Below are 17,027 nucleotides of genomic sequence, written 5' to 3' on the forward strand. Positions count from 1 at the left end.
GTGTTCTGCTGTCTTCTTATATCCTTGTTCAACCTCAGTAAACTTCTTCAGTTTTTCTTTAACAAGATTACGTGCAGGCTTGAGTTCCTCCTGGAGTGATATGAACCAGTTAAGACTTATTCTCACAAATAGCACAGTATTACCCCTGCTACACTAGTGACGGTCAGTGTAATTTTGTAAGTGTAAGCACATGGGAAATGTAGTAGGGAAAATACTACACTCGAGTGAAGATCAGTGAAATATTCTAATATGGCGTCATAACACAATATGTTATTGTGCATTTTCAGCACAATTAAACCAATAAAATATTTCAGCATAATAGGATAATAATACTGGGCTGTACATACATATAATTTACAGCCAACTGTAAGGAATGTTGAAGCATTCATAGAACCAGCTTGACTTATTGTGTTCGATATTAACACATCCATTTTGAGAAAGTATATACAGCTCTGTCTCCACTGGTTATTCAGTGTAGATTTCTGCACTTCCTGGTTGTTGCACAGTTCTCTCCTCAAGCAGATAACAGTTTATATGGCAGTAGTTTTATCAGATCTAGACCTTTATTTTGTTAGAGTAAAAGTCTTGTGCTATATTTGTGCTGTCAGTATCTAATCTCACACATCATTGCTATATATTTATGAAATCACACTGTATTTCAATGTTACACTTATGGAGCTGTATTCACTATAAAAGGCTCACTATCACAACTGTGATCCGGACTTAACCATGCCCACATTTTACTCCTAGTACATTGTACTGAAATCTAAAATACTGGATGTTTTGAGGCTTTTAAACAACACTTTCAGATACAATGCTGACTTTAATTTTAAATTATGATTTAAAAAGAATACCTTCAGCTCCAGAGCGGCCTCTTCCACTGGACAGACCGGATGGTTTCTGTGTTTTTTTGAAGTCTGACAGATGAAACAGAGAGGCTCTTTGTCATGTTCACAGAATAAAACAAATTTCTTAGCATGAAGACTACAGCGAGCCTCAGTCTTGTCTGTTGTTTTTCTCTCAGTCTTCTGCTTTAAGTAAGACTCCACAATGCTTCTTAAGGCCAGGTTTGGAGGAAGATCCTCCATAGAGGCCTTTCTCCTGCAGATGGGACACTCTCGAGAGCTCTTCTCTTCCCAGAACTGCTGCAGACACACTCTACAGAAGCTGTGGCTGCATTTCAGAATAACAGGATCTTTAAAAATGTCACAACATACAGAGCAACAGAGATCGCTCTCAGGAATCATTGCTTTAGCCTCCATGTTACATCTCTCGGTCTGATACTTTCACTTTCACTTCTGCTGAGCCTGGGACAGAACACACCCAACAAGCTTCAAAACAAGAAAAAGCAGGAACAGCAACTGCAGATCAGGCTTGTAGTTCTCAGTCAGCGGGAGATTCTTGGCTGGGTTTGTTCTCTCTCTCTTACGGAGATGGTCACCTGCCTGAACTGGATTGGATTTACAGGATGCAGTAATTTACCACTGGATCCATTCATGTACCATGTATGAAAATGTATTAAATGAGATAATTTGGAACAGCGAGGCCAATTCCTTTCTATTACACTGAATACATTTGGGGTTGAGATAAAAAGATGAACACGAGACAAGAGCTCATAATTTCATCTTTTATTTCCTCGTTTTTACGCCTAGATGCGCTAAACTACTTAAAACATAGCACCTTTGGTATCAGACCACCCAATTTCTAGGTGAGCAAAAGTATTGGTACAGAGAGTATTTAAGTAAATAATACTTCATATTTTGGAGCACATCCCTTGCTTGCAATATCTGCATCAAGCCTGTGACCCATGGACATCATCAAACTGTTGTATTAATCTTATTGTGATGCCTTTCCAGGCTTTTTCTGCATCTGTGACAAGTGAAAAGCAGTAATACACTCATAATTTGCGACGTTTAAAAAGATTGAATTAACGGTCTGTAATGTGATAAAGTTACAAATCAGTGATCTGCAAAATGATCTTATTCTGCTAACCTGATATTGATTACTCATGCCTGCCTTTGTGCAGTAGGGGGAGAACTTGTGATGAAGCCATCAGTGGAGAAACACTGTGTTGAGTCACAATTATTATTTCATCCCCCTATTCAGGGGTACAACACGGCCTCTTTCAGTTGCTGTTTGTTTGAGGGTTTTTTCCTTTCAATCTCCTCTTCAGGATGTGAAATGCGTGCTCAATTAAGGTCTGGTGATTGACTTGGCCAGTCTCAAACCATTCACTTCCTGCCCCGAATGAAGTTGTGTCTTGCTGCAGGATGAAGTTCCTCCTAATTAGTTAGGACGCATTTCTCGATAACTTTTCAGACAGAATGTTTTTGTAGACTTTTGTAGACTGAATTCATACTGGTGCTATCACCATAAGTTACATCATCAATACTGATTAGTGAACCCACTCCATGCAAGCCTAAGCCATTATCTGAACCCGCTTATCCTGATCAGGGTCGCAGGGGGGCTGGAGCCTATCCCAGCATACATTGGGCGAAAGGCAGGAATACACCCAGGACAGGTCACCAGTCTATCGCAGGGCACACACACCATTCACTCACACACTCATACCTACGGGCAATTTAGACTCTCCAATCAGCCTAACCTGCATGTCATGACACTTCCTGTCACTGACTGATGTTTTGGGGTTTTTCTTCATAGCTCTGACAATGTCTCTGTCATCAACTGCTGTTGTTTTCCGTGGTCGACCTGTTTCATATCTGTTGCTCAGTACACCAGCGGTTTATTTATATTTCTTCACAGGCAAAATCCAAGGTTTAAACCAAGAGTTCACACACAGAACTATTTAGTCAATGTAACAGGACACACCTGGGCAACAAGAAACACCTGTCAGTCACATGTTCCAATACTTTTGCTCACCTAAAACTTGGGTGGTCTGATACAAAAGGTGATACATTCTGATAAGTTATTTAACAAATCTAGATAAAAATACCAGGAAATAAAAGCTGAAATTCGGATCTCTCATGTCCATCTTTTGACCTCAAACTCTATTGTCTTCAGGGTATAGCAAAAACAAAGGAATTGACCTTTTTGTACAATGCTCTCGTAACAATGTTTTAAGAAGAATCTTACCGATTGTAGCCCAAACATGTCTTGATCTGACATTTGTATATGCCCTGGCTACAGACACATAACAAGCATAGTTTATAGAAATGTCCGGAAATTAAAATCAAGGCCATCGGTTGGAACGAAACGCTGTGCACTGATTGGCCGTGCAGGACTGGAGTTGTGCACCCCTGCCCCACAGTAACTACACGGAGGAACAGAGACACAGACACACACAGACACACACAGACACACTCAGAAAGACGGACACACACAGACACACACACAAAGACGGACACACACAGACACACACAGGCACACACAGACACACACAGGCACACGCAGAAAGACGGACACACACAGACACAGACAGAAAGACGGACACTCAGCAGTTTCTGAGATATTCAAACCCACCCTCTCTGCCACCAACAATCATTCCACGTCACTTATATTCCCCATTCTGATGTTTTACGTGAACATTAACTGAAGCTCCTGACCCATATCTACATGACTGTATGCATTGCACTGCTTCTACACAATTGGCTGGTTAGATAATCGCATGAATAAGTAGGTGGGCTAAATATTTCCCCAAAAGATATGCATTTACAAGCAAAAGCAGTTTTTATTTTATTTTTTTATGAGGGAGAGTCCATCCATCCATCCATTATCTGAACCTGCTTATCCTGATCAGGGTCGCAGGGGGGCTGGAGCCTATCCCAGCATACATTGGGCGAAAGGCAGGAATACACCCAGGACAAGTCACCAGTCTATCGCAGGGCACACACACCATTCACTCACACACTCATACCTACGGGCAATTTAGACTCTCCAATCAGCCTAACGTGCATGTCTTTGGACTTTGGGAGGAAACCGGAGTACCCGGAGGAAACCCACGCAGACACGGGGAGAACATGCAAACTCCACACAGAGAGGCCCCGGCCGACGGGGATTCGAACCCAGGACCTCCTTGCTGTGAGGCGGCAGTGCTACCCACTGCACGAGGGAGAGTCGACATTCATCAATTCAGTTTCCACTATGCAAAGTGTACAAGAAGGCTCACATCGGAATTAAGTTATGGTGTAGATTTAATTTCATGAAATGAACAAAATAATATATGTTGCACCTTTTGAAACATCTCTGTATTGAAACAACGTTTTCCCAGATAGTGGAAATATCTTTCTGAAAGATATTTTAGTGTTATTTTTCTAAAATCACAGGGACTTGGATAAACTTGATGAATGAATGAATATGAACAGTCAGTTTCCATTGGGGAGAAAAGATTTTCCTTATGTTTATGCTGGGTTTTAATGCAACTTACTGGCTACTGTAGATTTCCCATATAGTAATAGACCAGAACACACCAACGTTTCTCCTTCTAAAGTCTAAAGTCGTCTCTGATTCCACGGCCCTTTTTCCGAGGCTGAAGAAGGACCTCTCTACCCCCTGTTTCCGTTTGGTTTTCCCAAAGGTATGATGGGTATTCCTGCAGGTATCACCCGTTCCCCACTCACCTTGCAGGGATAGGGAAGAGGACTGGGAGACTGGGAGTCTTTTCATCAGCAGGGGACCGTGAGACAAACGTGGTGCGCGCTGACCTTCTCAGATGTTTCCACAAGTGACCCCTGGGGCCTGTTTCACCAAGCAGGATGAGTTACTCAGTCAGCTGGATGGCTGCACTCAGTACAGCCTGGAACCGCCTCTCAAATCTGAAACATGGACTGAAGTCAAAAGAGCTGATCTAGGCACAGTGTGCATTATTGTTCTGCAGTGGGTTGGTTGCATTTTCTCCTGGATTAGTTAAGTATTATTTGTTTGCTTGCTGATTCTAAATTCAGTTTAGTTGTCATTTTAGTGTTCTGTTGTGTACTTGTTTGTTTGTTAGCTATTACAAGTGGTGTTTATTTAGATTCAGTGAAACTGGGTTAGGTGTTTGTTTCTCTCAGGTAAGCTAGGCTATTAAGTTAGGCTATTGTTTTACTGGCTGGCAGGCCACAGCTTTTGTTGTAGGAGGAGCCAATACTTTGCACCCTGCTCAGGCTATTAGTACTGGCACACCTGAACTCACTTCAGTTTGCATTATTGTTCTGCAGTGGGTTGGTTGCATTTTCTGTATTCGGCGTCAGTGTTATTTAAGCAGTTGTGTAGCGCACCAGCGGCAGCTGTGTGCGGCAGCCTCGGCTACTTGCCTCGGCGTACGAAGTCGCAGGCTTACAAAGTCGAGGGTGTCTATCTACGGGTGTCCATCAAGGCTGTCCGAGAGCCTGATGATTGATTTTGTTTTTGCTGCATGCCCTCATTCCACTGTGTAGTATTCCTCTTGTCCTCCCTAGTTCCCTCCATGTGTTTCCTTCCCATCCCTGTCCTCTCTCCTCTCCCCAGGTCCCAGTCAGGTAGGAGGTTCGCCTCCCGCCAACATGGGCAGAATATCTCTAACCTCATCTTTCCTCCCAGATCCCCTGGTATTGATCTCTGTGTGGCTGGTGGCCTCTGGAACTGCCAGTCCGCCGTCCAGAAAGCAGACTTCATATCTGCCTATGCCTCCCACCTCAACCTTGACTTTCTTGCTTTAACTGAAACGTGGCTCTCACCAGAGAACACGGCCACCCCGGCTGCCCTTTCCTCTGCCTTCACTTTTTCCCACACACCCAGATCCTCTGGCAGAGGAGGTGGCACAGGTCTCCTAATCTCATCCTCATGGAGATCTAGTGTCTTCTCCTCATCCCTCTCCTTCTCCTCTTTTGAATTTCATGCGGTTTCTGTTACTCTGCCGTGCAAACTGTTTGTTATTGTTGTTTATCGCCCCCCGGGTCCTCTGGGGAACTTTTTGGATGAGATGGACATCCTCCTCAGCTCCTCACCTGTCAATGACACCCCCCTGATCCTCCTGGGTGACTTCAACCTCAACTCAGAGTCCACCCAGTCTACCTTTCTCTCCCTCCTCTCTTCTTTTGACCTTACCCTCACTCTTTCCCCTCCCACCCACAAAGCAGGCAACCTTCTTGACCTCATCTTCACAAGGAGCTGCACAACAACCAACCTCTCTGTAACACCACTCCATATATCTGACCACTCCTTCATCTCTTTCTCTCTTCCACTCTCCTCTAACACCCATCCATCTCTCCCACCGTCCACTGTCACCTGTCGACGGAACCTACGCCACCTGTCTTCCTCCACCCTCTCATCTACAATCCTCTCCTCCCTACCATCTGCGGAGTCTTTCTCTCGACTGTCTACCGATGATGCGGCTACAACTCTCATGTCCTCCCTCTCATCTTCCTTTGACTCTCTGTGTCCCCTCACCACCAAACTAGCTCGGGCCTCCCCCCCCCAGTCCTTGGCTTTCTGATGCTCTACGAGCTGTCCGAACCAAACTGCGGGCGGCGGAGAGAAAATGGAAAAGGTCCTGTCTCCCCAGTGATATAGCTTCCTTCCATGCCCTCTTATCATCTTTCCATTCCTCTGTCTCTCTAGCTAAATCTTCCTTCTTTCACTCGAAAATTAACGCGGCCGCCTCTAATCCCCGCAAACTGTTTTCAACTTTCTCCTCTCTTCTGGCCCCCCCTCCCCCCCCACCCCCCTCATCACTCACACCTGATGACTTTGTCTCCTTCTTTGAAAAGAAGGTCGATGCTATTCGCAATTCCTTCTCCCAACCCTCCACCCCTGCTGACCCTCCTACCCTCCCCAACTCCCTAACCTCCTTTTCTCCCCTCTCTGACGCCGACACACTGAAACTCCTTACTTCCCACCGCCCGACCACCTGTCCTCTTGACCCCATCCCCTCTCCCCTCCTACAATCTATATCTGAGGACATTCTCCCTTTTCTCTCCTCTCTAATCAACACCTCCCTCTCTTCCGGCACCATGCCCTCTTCACTGAAGAGGGCCAGAGTCACTCCCCTCCTCAAAAAACCTACTCTTGATCCCTCTGCCCTGAACAACTACCGGCCTGTCTCTCTTCTTCCCTTTCTCGCTAAAACCCTGGAACGGGCGGTCTGCTCCCAACTGTCCACTTATCTTCTCCGCAACAATCTCCATGACCCCAACCAGTCTGGCTTCAAGAGTGGCCACTCCACTGAAACCGCCCTGTTCGCGGTCACTGAGGCACTCCACTCTGCTAAAGCAAAATCCCTCTCCTCTGTCCTCATCTTCCTCGACCTGTCGGCCGCCTTCGATACAGTCAACCATGAGATTCTGCTCTCATCGCTGTCTGGGATGGGTGTCACAGGTTCTGCACTCGCTTGGTTTTCCTCCTACCTCTCTGGTCGCTCCTACCAGGTGACTTGGAGGGGCGCACTCTCCGACCCTCAACCCCTACGAACTGGAGTCCCGCAGGGCTCGGTTCTTGGGCCTCTCCTCTTCTCGCTATACACCATGTCCCTTGGTTCTGTTATCTCTTCCCACGGCTTCTCTTATCACTCCTACGCTGATGACACCCAACTCTTCATTTCCTTCCCCCCCGACACCCAAATCACCACACAGATCTCTGCCTGCTTGGCTGATATCTCTGCGTGGATGACTTCCCATCACCTGAAGCTCAACCTTGCCAAAACTGAGCTTCTCTACATCCCTGCTAAGTCCTCTCCGTCAATCGACCTCTCACTGACTGTGGAGGACTTTGTAGTTTCCTCCTCCCGTACGGCAAAGAATCTTGGGGTGACTCTTGATAACTGCCTCTCCCTGGCTCCACAAGTATCCTCCACTGCCAGAACCTGCAGGTTCTTTCTGTATAATATACGCCGCATCCGTCATCTCCTGACTGAGAAAGCCACCCAGCTCCTAGTCCAGGCGCTCGTCATTTCCCGCCTGGATTACTGCAACTCCCTCCTAGCCGGTCTCCCAGCGTGCGCCATAAAGCCCCTCCAGCTGGTCCAGAATGCTGCAGCCCGCTTGATCACCAGTCAGCCCAGGTCGGCTCATGTCACCCCGCTTCTCATTGGCCTCCACTGGCTTCCTATTGCCGCACGCATCCGATTCAAGGCCCTAGTGTTGGCATTTCAGGCTGCTAAGGGGACTGCCCCACATTACATACACTCCCTGATCACTCCCTACTCCCCAGCTAGACCACTCCGGTCTGCCAGCTCTGGTCGCCTTACGGTTCCCTCTCTACGGGCACCTGGCGGTCGAGCTGCACGTTCACGCCTGTTTTCCGTTCTGGTTCCTCAGTGGTGGAATGACTTGCCTACCACTGTCAGGACAGCAGAATCCCTCCCCCTATTTCGACGCAGACTCAAAACACACCTCTTCAAACTCTACCTTAGTCCTCCCTCCTGATTTACCCCGCCCCCCCCTTCTGATACCCCTATCCCTGTCTAACCCCCCACCAAAAAAAAAAAAAAAAAAAATTGCACTTATGATGACGACTATATGTTTAGAACAGCAGTCCAGGTGTATTTTCCTAGTTCTGGATGTGATGCTTTGACTTGTGGTAGAACCTATGCACTTGTAAGTCGCTTTGGATTAAAAGCGTCTGCCAAATGACTAAAATGTAAATGTAATGTAAGCTATCCAGCTAACTGAGTGTTCCTACTTTGCGATACTGCTTCAGACTTGTGGGCTAAAGGCATTACTAATCAACCATCAATGGGGCTTTGCAGTATGTGTACTGAATTGAATGAAGCTGACACATGCAATATAGTAAACTCTAAACACCAGCGTTTGACCCCCCAGTATGCACAATCATTTATCTCTCCTGGCTTTGTGATTCTGAATATGAGGCTTTTATTTTGATGTCTACAAAGCAGGTCAGGATTCCATTTGATCAATACCATGGCGCATGTTTCATTAAGGTGGGGCTTGCATTCATAAGTAAGGGGATCAGGCCAGAGAAACTTACAAAACTGTGGCCCAAAAAAAGATAGAGGATGTTAGAATAGAAGCCATTTGAATCTCCCACATTCTGGGAGGGCTGGCATCAACCAACAAAGAGATGTTAGGTAGGAGGACACCTCAGTCATGCAATAACATTGTTGAAGACCATTGATTTTCTTTGCTGTGAAACAATATTCTCAGAAAAGAATATTTAATGAAAGGTATGGTTAGAAGCATGAAATTGGAAGTATAATTTTCAGCAGTGATACCCTTTAACTATAAAAGCCTCAGTTTTCTTGGCATACTTCTCCATGAGTGTTTGCACCTCCGCGTTATGGAAATGGGCATGACTTAGTGTTGATAAGGCTTGACACGGCTCGCTGACACTCATGCTGTTCCAGACTGGCTGCTCCATCACTAACCCCAAGGTGAAAGGTGACAGGTATGTTCTCACCTGTCGCGTGGGGAAGGGTGTCACCTGTTCTGTCGACAGCGGCCAGGGACATACAGCGTCCGGATGACCTGTTCCTGAGTCCCGGGGGGCGTCATAATCAAAGGTCATCAGTCTGTCACGCACCTAATGTGTGTTTGAGGGGATTCCTTGCATGGAGGTCCTGGCCTCCAAATTAATGGCTTCACAAACAATTAATTTAATTTATATGTACTAGCGACTCTATATTACATTACATAACATTATTGGCATTTGGCAGACGCTCTTATCCAGAGTGACGTACAGTTGATTAGACTAAGCAGGAGACAATCCTCCCCTGGAGCAATGCAGGGTTAAGGGCCTTGCTCAAGGGCCCAACGGCTGTGCGGATCTTACTTTGGCTACACTGGGAATCGAACCAGCGACCTTGCATGTCCCTATATACAGTAGCGGCTGCCACAAATCATAGAGGGCCCACAAACAATCTCTGCAGCCGTGTTAGCGTGTTGCTGCTATCCCTGGTACACTCGGAGAAGGGCCAGGCCTGCTGGGGCTGGATGGTGTGCATACTTGTCAGTGTTTTGAAGGTGTTCAGTAGCCTTTTTGATTTTTGACAGGGCCACAAACAGTTCTAATGTTTAAAGGGCAGCCAGCCTGATTCTAAAAAAGAGCAGTTCTTTACGATTCAGATACAATTCAACACTTGCAACTAATTTGAGCCTGGAATGTCTTCTGTAAAAAAAAAAATTTGAAAACCCAGGGAAAGCATTTAAATGGTTGCCATTTATATAGCGCCTTTATCCAAAGCGTTGTACAATTGACAACCGACCAGCTCGTCAGGAGCATTTGGGGGTCAGGTGTCTTGCTTAGGGACACTTTGACACAGCCCGGGCAGGGGATCAAACCGGCAACCCTCCGACTGCCCGACAACTGCTCTTACCGCCTGAGCCTTGCCACCCCAAATAAGAAGAATTACAACAAATAAGAATCAGGGTTACCCTCTACGAGCAATGCATCATTTAAGGCTGCAGTAATAGTTTATTTCTCAGTTACACAGAAAGGCATTACCTGTAGCTGCTGTTATACTGTTGTCATTTTATTGTCTGGAGAATGTATATCAAAGGATTATTCCACTCTTCAGACGGACACTCTCTGTACGATGTGAAATGTCTGGTGCTCTGGTGTCAAGCGCTGCAGAAATACTGTACGAGATTCAGAAAGCCGGAGGCACCGTGGTTGGGCTGATACCCTGGGAGGACTTTGGAATAACCGTGTTTCTGTCATTTGAGCCAGGCACGCCATTCAGAGTGGCATTCTGGTATAGACACGCTCCTCAATGAATACGCTAAAGGTGCCCATTTCCTGTTCAACACGTCACAACAGCACCCTCTGCTGGATGTGCGGGCGAAGTTACCTCAACTTTCAATCTGTGAAAACACTGAGACTGAGACATCTCTGCACCCCCACTGGGACAGATTCTGCAGATGGTCACATGTCTGAAGCACGCCTGACATTGACTGCACCTGGATTTGCACATGGGAACATCCTCGTCATATCCAATAATGTAAGAAATGTAATCTATCAATATATGTGCAGGGTGATGGTTATGCTTCAGAATAAAAGTGCTCTGATGTATTCCCTTTGGAGCATTTCATACTGTAGCATTCAGTGGCTGCTTGGCCTGGGACAAAGTGGTGTAGTAGGGTGAATGTTCTCCAGCTTTCCCCTATACCTTTATGGTAGCACTCACACTAATGTAGAAGAACTAAAAATATACCCCCACTGTATAGTGAAATACAATATTGTGATATCCAGCATCCAGCATTTTTATGGATCTCAATCTCTACTGTATCCAGCCCTCCATACTGTATGTATAGCACTAAAAATGGATATGAATATGCTCTTAAAAGTATTCAGGTAGAGCATGAAATAAGTTTGGAATGGATAATAGGTATGAAACTTTGGGTGTGCAGTATGTGTTCATTAACACGTTCAATAAAAACATATCATGCAGATATGAAAAGAGTTTGAGACCAATGGCAGGTGTGCAGGTAAGGCTACTGAAGGCTCAGATGTACAGCATGGTACTGACGGGGTGAATTTATTCTTCACTGCATCTGCAAAGTACAATCTGAAAAGAGCCCAGACTCTAATTAAAGCTTGTACACGCTCTCATGAATCCAGTTCAACAGGAATGACATCCATCAGGTATAAAAGCATTTGATTTACCCACAAGAGCACATCTGTTTTATGTATAAACACTTCATAAAATAAAGTTCTAATGCTTCAAAACAGAACCCAAAAGATACAGCCTGCATGCACATGACCAAAAATGCATGTACAGTTGAGTAACTCAACAAAATAATTGGTGATGAAAAGAAAATTAATTAATCCAAATTATTGAAATGGATTTCACCTATAGTACCCTATAAGTGTGAAAGCATTTGGTCCTCTGAAAAGTACCATTTGCAGTTTCCAAAGTTTGGATGAATAAGAAATTACATTAACAAGAAACAATAGTCTCCTTTACAGCACAAAACGCACCAGGTAAAAGCAAATAACCACATAGTCATTACTCCCTTGTGACAGACACCCCCCTTTGTGCTAGATGTGTGTCCCTGTCTAGACACTGAGAGTGTACCTCTGTCTGTTTATCTTCCATTGGGTACTGGTACACCATCAACCCCCCAAAGCTCAAGTCAACAGCCAGGCATGCTGAGGCAGATCAGACACATCCTAAATCCCTGACAGCATTTCTAATTTTATTTTTACACAAACACCTTCACTGGGATGACGTCACTGTTACTGAGACTTTCACTGGGCAGATTTTCAGGGGCTCATCGTTCCTACCACCATCTCTCGGCCAGGGAGAGAAGAATGGGAACACTCTCTCAGTAAATGTGTGTTTAAAAGTGTAAATGAGTGACATGTCACTGGAGTTGAAGAAGGACACCTCCCCCCTGTCATAGTCCAGCTGCACCCTGATGCTCTGGGGTTTCCTCTTCAGTGTGAGGTCAGTAACTCCTGCTGCACTGTACTCATCACCATTCCTCAGCACTATGAGCCAGTATCCTTTCCCTGGGCTGTATTTTAGGCTTCCCTTCCTGTTGATGGACTCTTTCACCACTCCTACATCCCACTGACGTTTATTCCCAACCTTCACCTCCCAGCTGTGTTTCCCTGAGGTGAACCCCTCAGATCCCAGCACATTTACACAGCGGTTAAATCTCTCTGGGTTGTCAGGACAGTTCTGCGCTGTACCTGTGTGTCTCACAGTGGTCAGATCATCAGAGAGAGAGAGATAGGCATGTGCAGTGTTGGGGTCCATCATCACAGGAGCTGAAATATGAAGAAGAGAGATATTTAAACGGTGGGAAGAAGAGGTACAGGAGAGAACACACACACCTGGTGGAGGAGTGGGCGTTGCGCCTCCTACCGCTGCTGTCAGGGGAGGTGCAACTGGCAGCATGAAATATCCCGGCCGGGGCCCTGGCCAACTACACCACCAAAAGAGACTGAGGGAGCTTTCTTTTAAGACCGTCGCTCCTTTAAGGCAGTCGTGTTAGTGTTTGTCTTGTCTTGTTATTTGTTTGTTGAGTGAATGTATTTCCACAATCACAGTATTTATTATTATTATATTTTATCTACAATGTGTTGTTTTTATAATTACTTGTAACTGGCTGAATGCAAAGCCCTTTGAGCTACATTTGATGTATGCAATACAAATGAAGCTTATTATTATTTTTTATTTTTTAAATGTATTTTTTTATTCCAAATTTTTTATTTTTTATTTATTAAAATGCCAGTGCTGCCTCACGTCTCGTGTTATTGTATCATAGCTTTTATCATAGCTTGTATTTGTGTTGTTAAATGTTTAGTTTCATGTTTTCCTGTCATGTTCCATGACTCCGTTGTAGTTCATTTCCCTGATTATCCTTTTCTATGTGTTTTATGTCAATGTTCCATTCCATGTTTTCCCTTTCTCCCGATTACCTGTCCACACCCCCCCACCCCCCTCCCCACCCTGCCTTCTCCACACTGCTCTGGTTACCTGTCCACTCCCCCCACACCCCACACCCCACCCTGCCCTCTCCACACTCCTCTGGTTACCTGTCCACACCCCACACCCCACACCCCACCCTGCCCTCTCCACACTGCTCTGGTTACCTGTCCACACCCCCCCACACCCCACCCTGCCTTCTCCACACTCCTCTGGTTACCTGTCCACACCCCCCCACCCCCCTCCCCACCCTGCCTTCTCCACACTGCTCTGGTTACCTGTCCACTCCCCCCACACCCCACACCCCACCCTGCCTTCTCCACACTGCTCTGGTTACCTGTCCACACCCCACCCCCCACCCTGCCTTCTCCACACTGCTCTGGTTACCTGTCCACTCCCCCCACACCCCACACCCCACCCTGCCTTCTCCACACTCCTCTGGTTACCTGTCCACACCCCACCCCCCACCCTGCCTTCTCCACACTGCTCTGGTTACCTGTCCACACCCCCCCACACCCCACACCCCACCCTGCCTTCTCCACACTGCTCTGGTTACCTGTCCACACCCCCACATTCCACCCTGCCTTCTCCACACTGCTCTGGTTACCTGTCCACACCCCCCACACCCCACACCCCACCCTGCCTTCTCCACACTGCTCTGGTTGTTTGGACTCTGACCCTTTGGACTCAAACTGCCTTGCCTGTATTGCCCTGATTGCCGTGCACTGAACTATTTCTGTGGCACTTTGATTGAAGCGTGTTATTTATTACATCTTGGAGTCTGCGAATGGCTCCGATCATAACGATCTCCCTGTGTCCATCTCTTGTGTCCGCCCATGGCGTGTGGCAGGACCATTTCACATACTGTATTCAGATTAGGTCCCATACACAGGAAATGACATATACTAGTTATGGATAATAATATACTGTAGTTATAGTGATTCATATTTTAAATATAAAACCTATTTGCATTATGAAAAGTCATGAATCAATGAACACATCATTGCAAATTCAATACAATCAATTCTCACAGCTAATAAAGCATATTATTGATGAGGTTTTACATTGTGTGTTAATTCTGTGTCTGCGTGAGTTTTGATATTAAACTGCGAGCAGTGCAGTGCAGCCCTCAGGATCTCCCTGCTCTGAGACTGGATGACTCTGTGCTGTTTATCTTCAGCACCATGTCAACATGCAGCCTGTTCCTCCTCTTTCATGTGTTCATTAAATGTTTGTAAAAGAAAACCTGATTTCAGCATCTGGCCCAGATACTCACTGTACTGCACCATCCCCAGCATCTTCTCCCAGACTCTGAACGTCAGGTTGCCCAGGTGTTTGGCCACGTCTATCAGCGCCCCTGAGAGCAGCTCTGGGTCCTGCAGTGTGCACTGGGCTCTGTAACGACAGGCAGGAGTCAGTCAGCATCGGGAATTGAAGAGACTTAAACACACAAGATGAAATGAGCTGAGAGTCCACATACCTTTCCTTGATGTTGTTGTAGCTCTGAAAAAAACACACAATAAGAGCATCATTGTGAGTGTATAAATGTATTCAGTCCATTCCATTATGAGAAACAATAGGTGAGAAACAGCAGGAGCCATGTTAATGAAAGTGAAGAGGATGATAACAGTCAGCACACATGACGTTACTTTACTGAGGTTCATCGGTATAAACTCGGTCAGTAAATGAAGCTCCTACCTTTAAAAAGGAGGTGTCTTCGGTCTCCATGGCCGTATCTAGAGCTGTGATTTTGTCTGTAAGGGTGGAGATGTCTCCACTGATGTGTTCTAGCTTCTCCTCCATTATCCGACTCTTCTGCTCCTCTTCCTCTTTCAGTGCAGCTAGTCTGGCCTCCTCTTCCTCACGCAGGAACTGGTGGAGCTTCTCAAACTCTGCCTTTATCTGCCTCTCTGTGTGCTGGGCTTGACTCTGCGATTCAAACACCATTTAAAACCTGAATAGTGTAACTACGCTTGGTTATTCATGTAGGCAGTTGGTGTGTTGTTATCCATGTCACACACAACATTCATCAAAAATACTACATATTTACTAGTTGTGTTACTCACCCTGATGTGTTCTGCTGTCTTCTTACATCCTTGTTCAACCTCAGTAAACTTCTTCAGTTTTTCTTTGACAAGATTAAGTGCAGGCTTGAGTTCTTCCTGGAGTGATATGAACCAGTTCAGACTTATCCTCACAAATAGCACAGTATTACCCCTGCTACACTAGTGACGGTCAGTGTAATTTTGTAAGTGTAAGAACATGGGAAATTTAGTATGGAATATACTATACCTGCAACCACTCGAGAAAAGATGAGTGAAATATGCTTCTATGGCGTCATAGCATTATGCATTATGCATTTTCAGTACAATTAAACCAGTCAAATACTTCAGCATATTCGGATTAGAAAACCGCCACCACTGGGCTGTACATAATGTAATTTACAGCCAACTGTTAGGAATGTTGAAGCATTCACAGAACCGTCCATCCATCCATTATCTTAACCCGCTTATCCTGAACAGGGTCTCAGGGGGGCTGCAGCCCATTGGGTGAAAGGCAGGAATACACCCTGGACAGGTCACCAGTCCATCCCAGGGCACACACACCATTCACTCACACACTCATACCTATGGGAAATTTACACTCTCCAATCAGCCTAACATGCCTGTCTGTGGACTGTGGGAGGAAACCGGAGTACCCGGAGGAAACCCACGCAAACACGGGGAGAACATGCAAACTCCGCACAGAGAGGCCCCGGCCGATGGGGATTTGAACCCAGGACCTCCTTGCTGTGAGGCGGCAGTGCTACCCACTGCACCATCCGTGCCGCCATTCACAGAACCGGCTTGATTTATTGTGTTCGATATTAACACATCCATTTTGAGAGAGTATATACAGCTCTGTCTGCACTGGTTATTCACTCAGTGTAGATTTCTGCACTTCCTTGTTGTTGCACAGTTCTCTACTCAAGCAGATAACAATTTATATGACAGTAGTTTTATCAGATCTAGACCTTCATTTTGTTTGAGTAAAAGTCTTGTGCTATATTTGTGCTGTCAGTATCTAATCTCACACTTCATTGCTATATATTTATGAAATCACATTGCATTTCAATGTTACATTTCTGGAGCTGTATTCATGATAAAAGGCCCATAATCACAACTGTGAATCAGGACTTAACCATGCCCACATTTTACTCCAAGTACATTGTACTGAAATCTAAAATACTAGATGTTTTGAGGCTTTAAAACAAGACTTTCAGACACAATGCTGAGTTGAATTTTTAATTATGATTAAAAAAAGAATACCTTCAGCTCCAGAGCGGCCTCTTCCACCGGACAGACCGGGTGGTTTCTGTGTTTTCTTGAAGTCTGACAGATGAAACAGAGAGGCTCTTTGTCATGTTCACAGAATAAAACAAGTTTCTCTCCGTGAAGACTACAGCGAGCCTCAGTCTTGTCTGTCGTTTCTCTCTCAGTCTTCTGCTTTAAGTAAGACTCCACAATGCTTCTTAAGGCCAGGTTTAGAGTAGGACAATACATAGAGGCCTTTCTCCTGCAGATGGGACACTCTCGAGAGCTCTTCTTTTCCCAGCACTGCTGCAGACACACTCTACAGAAGCTGTGGCTGCATTTCAGAACAACAGGCTCTTTAAAAATGTCACAACATACAGAGCAACAGAGATCATCCTCAGGAATCATAGCTTTAGCCTCCATGTTAC

At 45.6% G+C, this 17,027-nt stretch overlaps 1 protein-coding gene across 1 annotated transcript; it reads right to left on the reverse strand.

Moving 5' to 3' along the window:
- Positions 1 to 12,088: 12,088 nt before the first annotated feature.
- LOC133134523 (zinc-binding protein A33-like) lies at positions 12,089 to 15,253 on the reverse strand. Its single transcript, XM_061250725.1, has 4 exons — positions 15,005 to 15,253; positions 14,787 to 14,809; positions 14,583 to 14,701; positions 12,089 to 12,645 (listed from the first exon to the last, which is right to left on the reverse strand). The coding sequence occupies exons 1-4, from the start codon at positions 15,251 to 15,253 to the stop codon at positions 12,089 to 12,091; spliced, it is 948 nt and encodes a 315-aa protein (XP_061106709.1).
- Between the last annotated feature and the right edge of the window lie 1,774 nt (positions 15,254 to 17,027).

This window comes from Conger conger, chromosome 8, assembly GCF_963514075.1.
Source record: "Conger conger chromosome 8, fConCon1.1, whole genome shotgun sequence".
NCBI classification, from domain to species: Eukaryota; Metazoa; Chordata; class Actinopteri; order Anguilliformes; family Congridae; genus Conger; species Conger conger.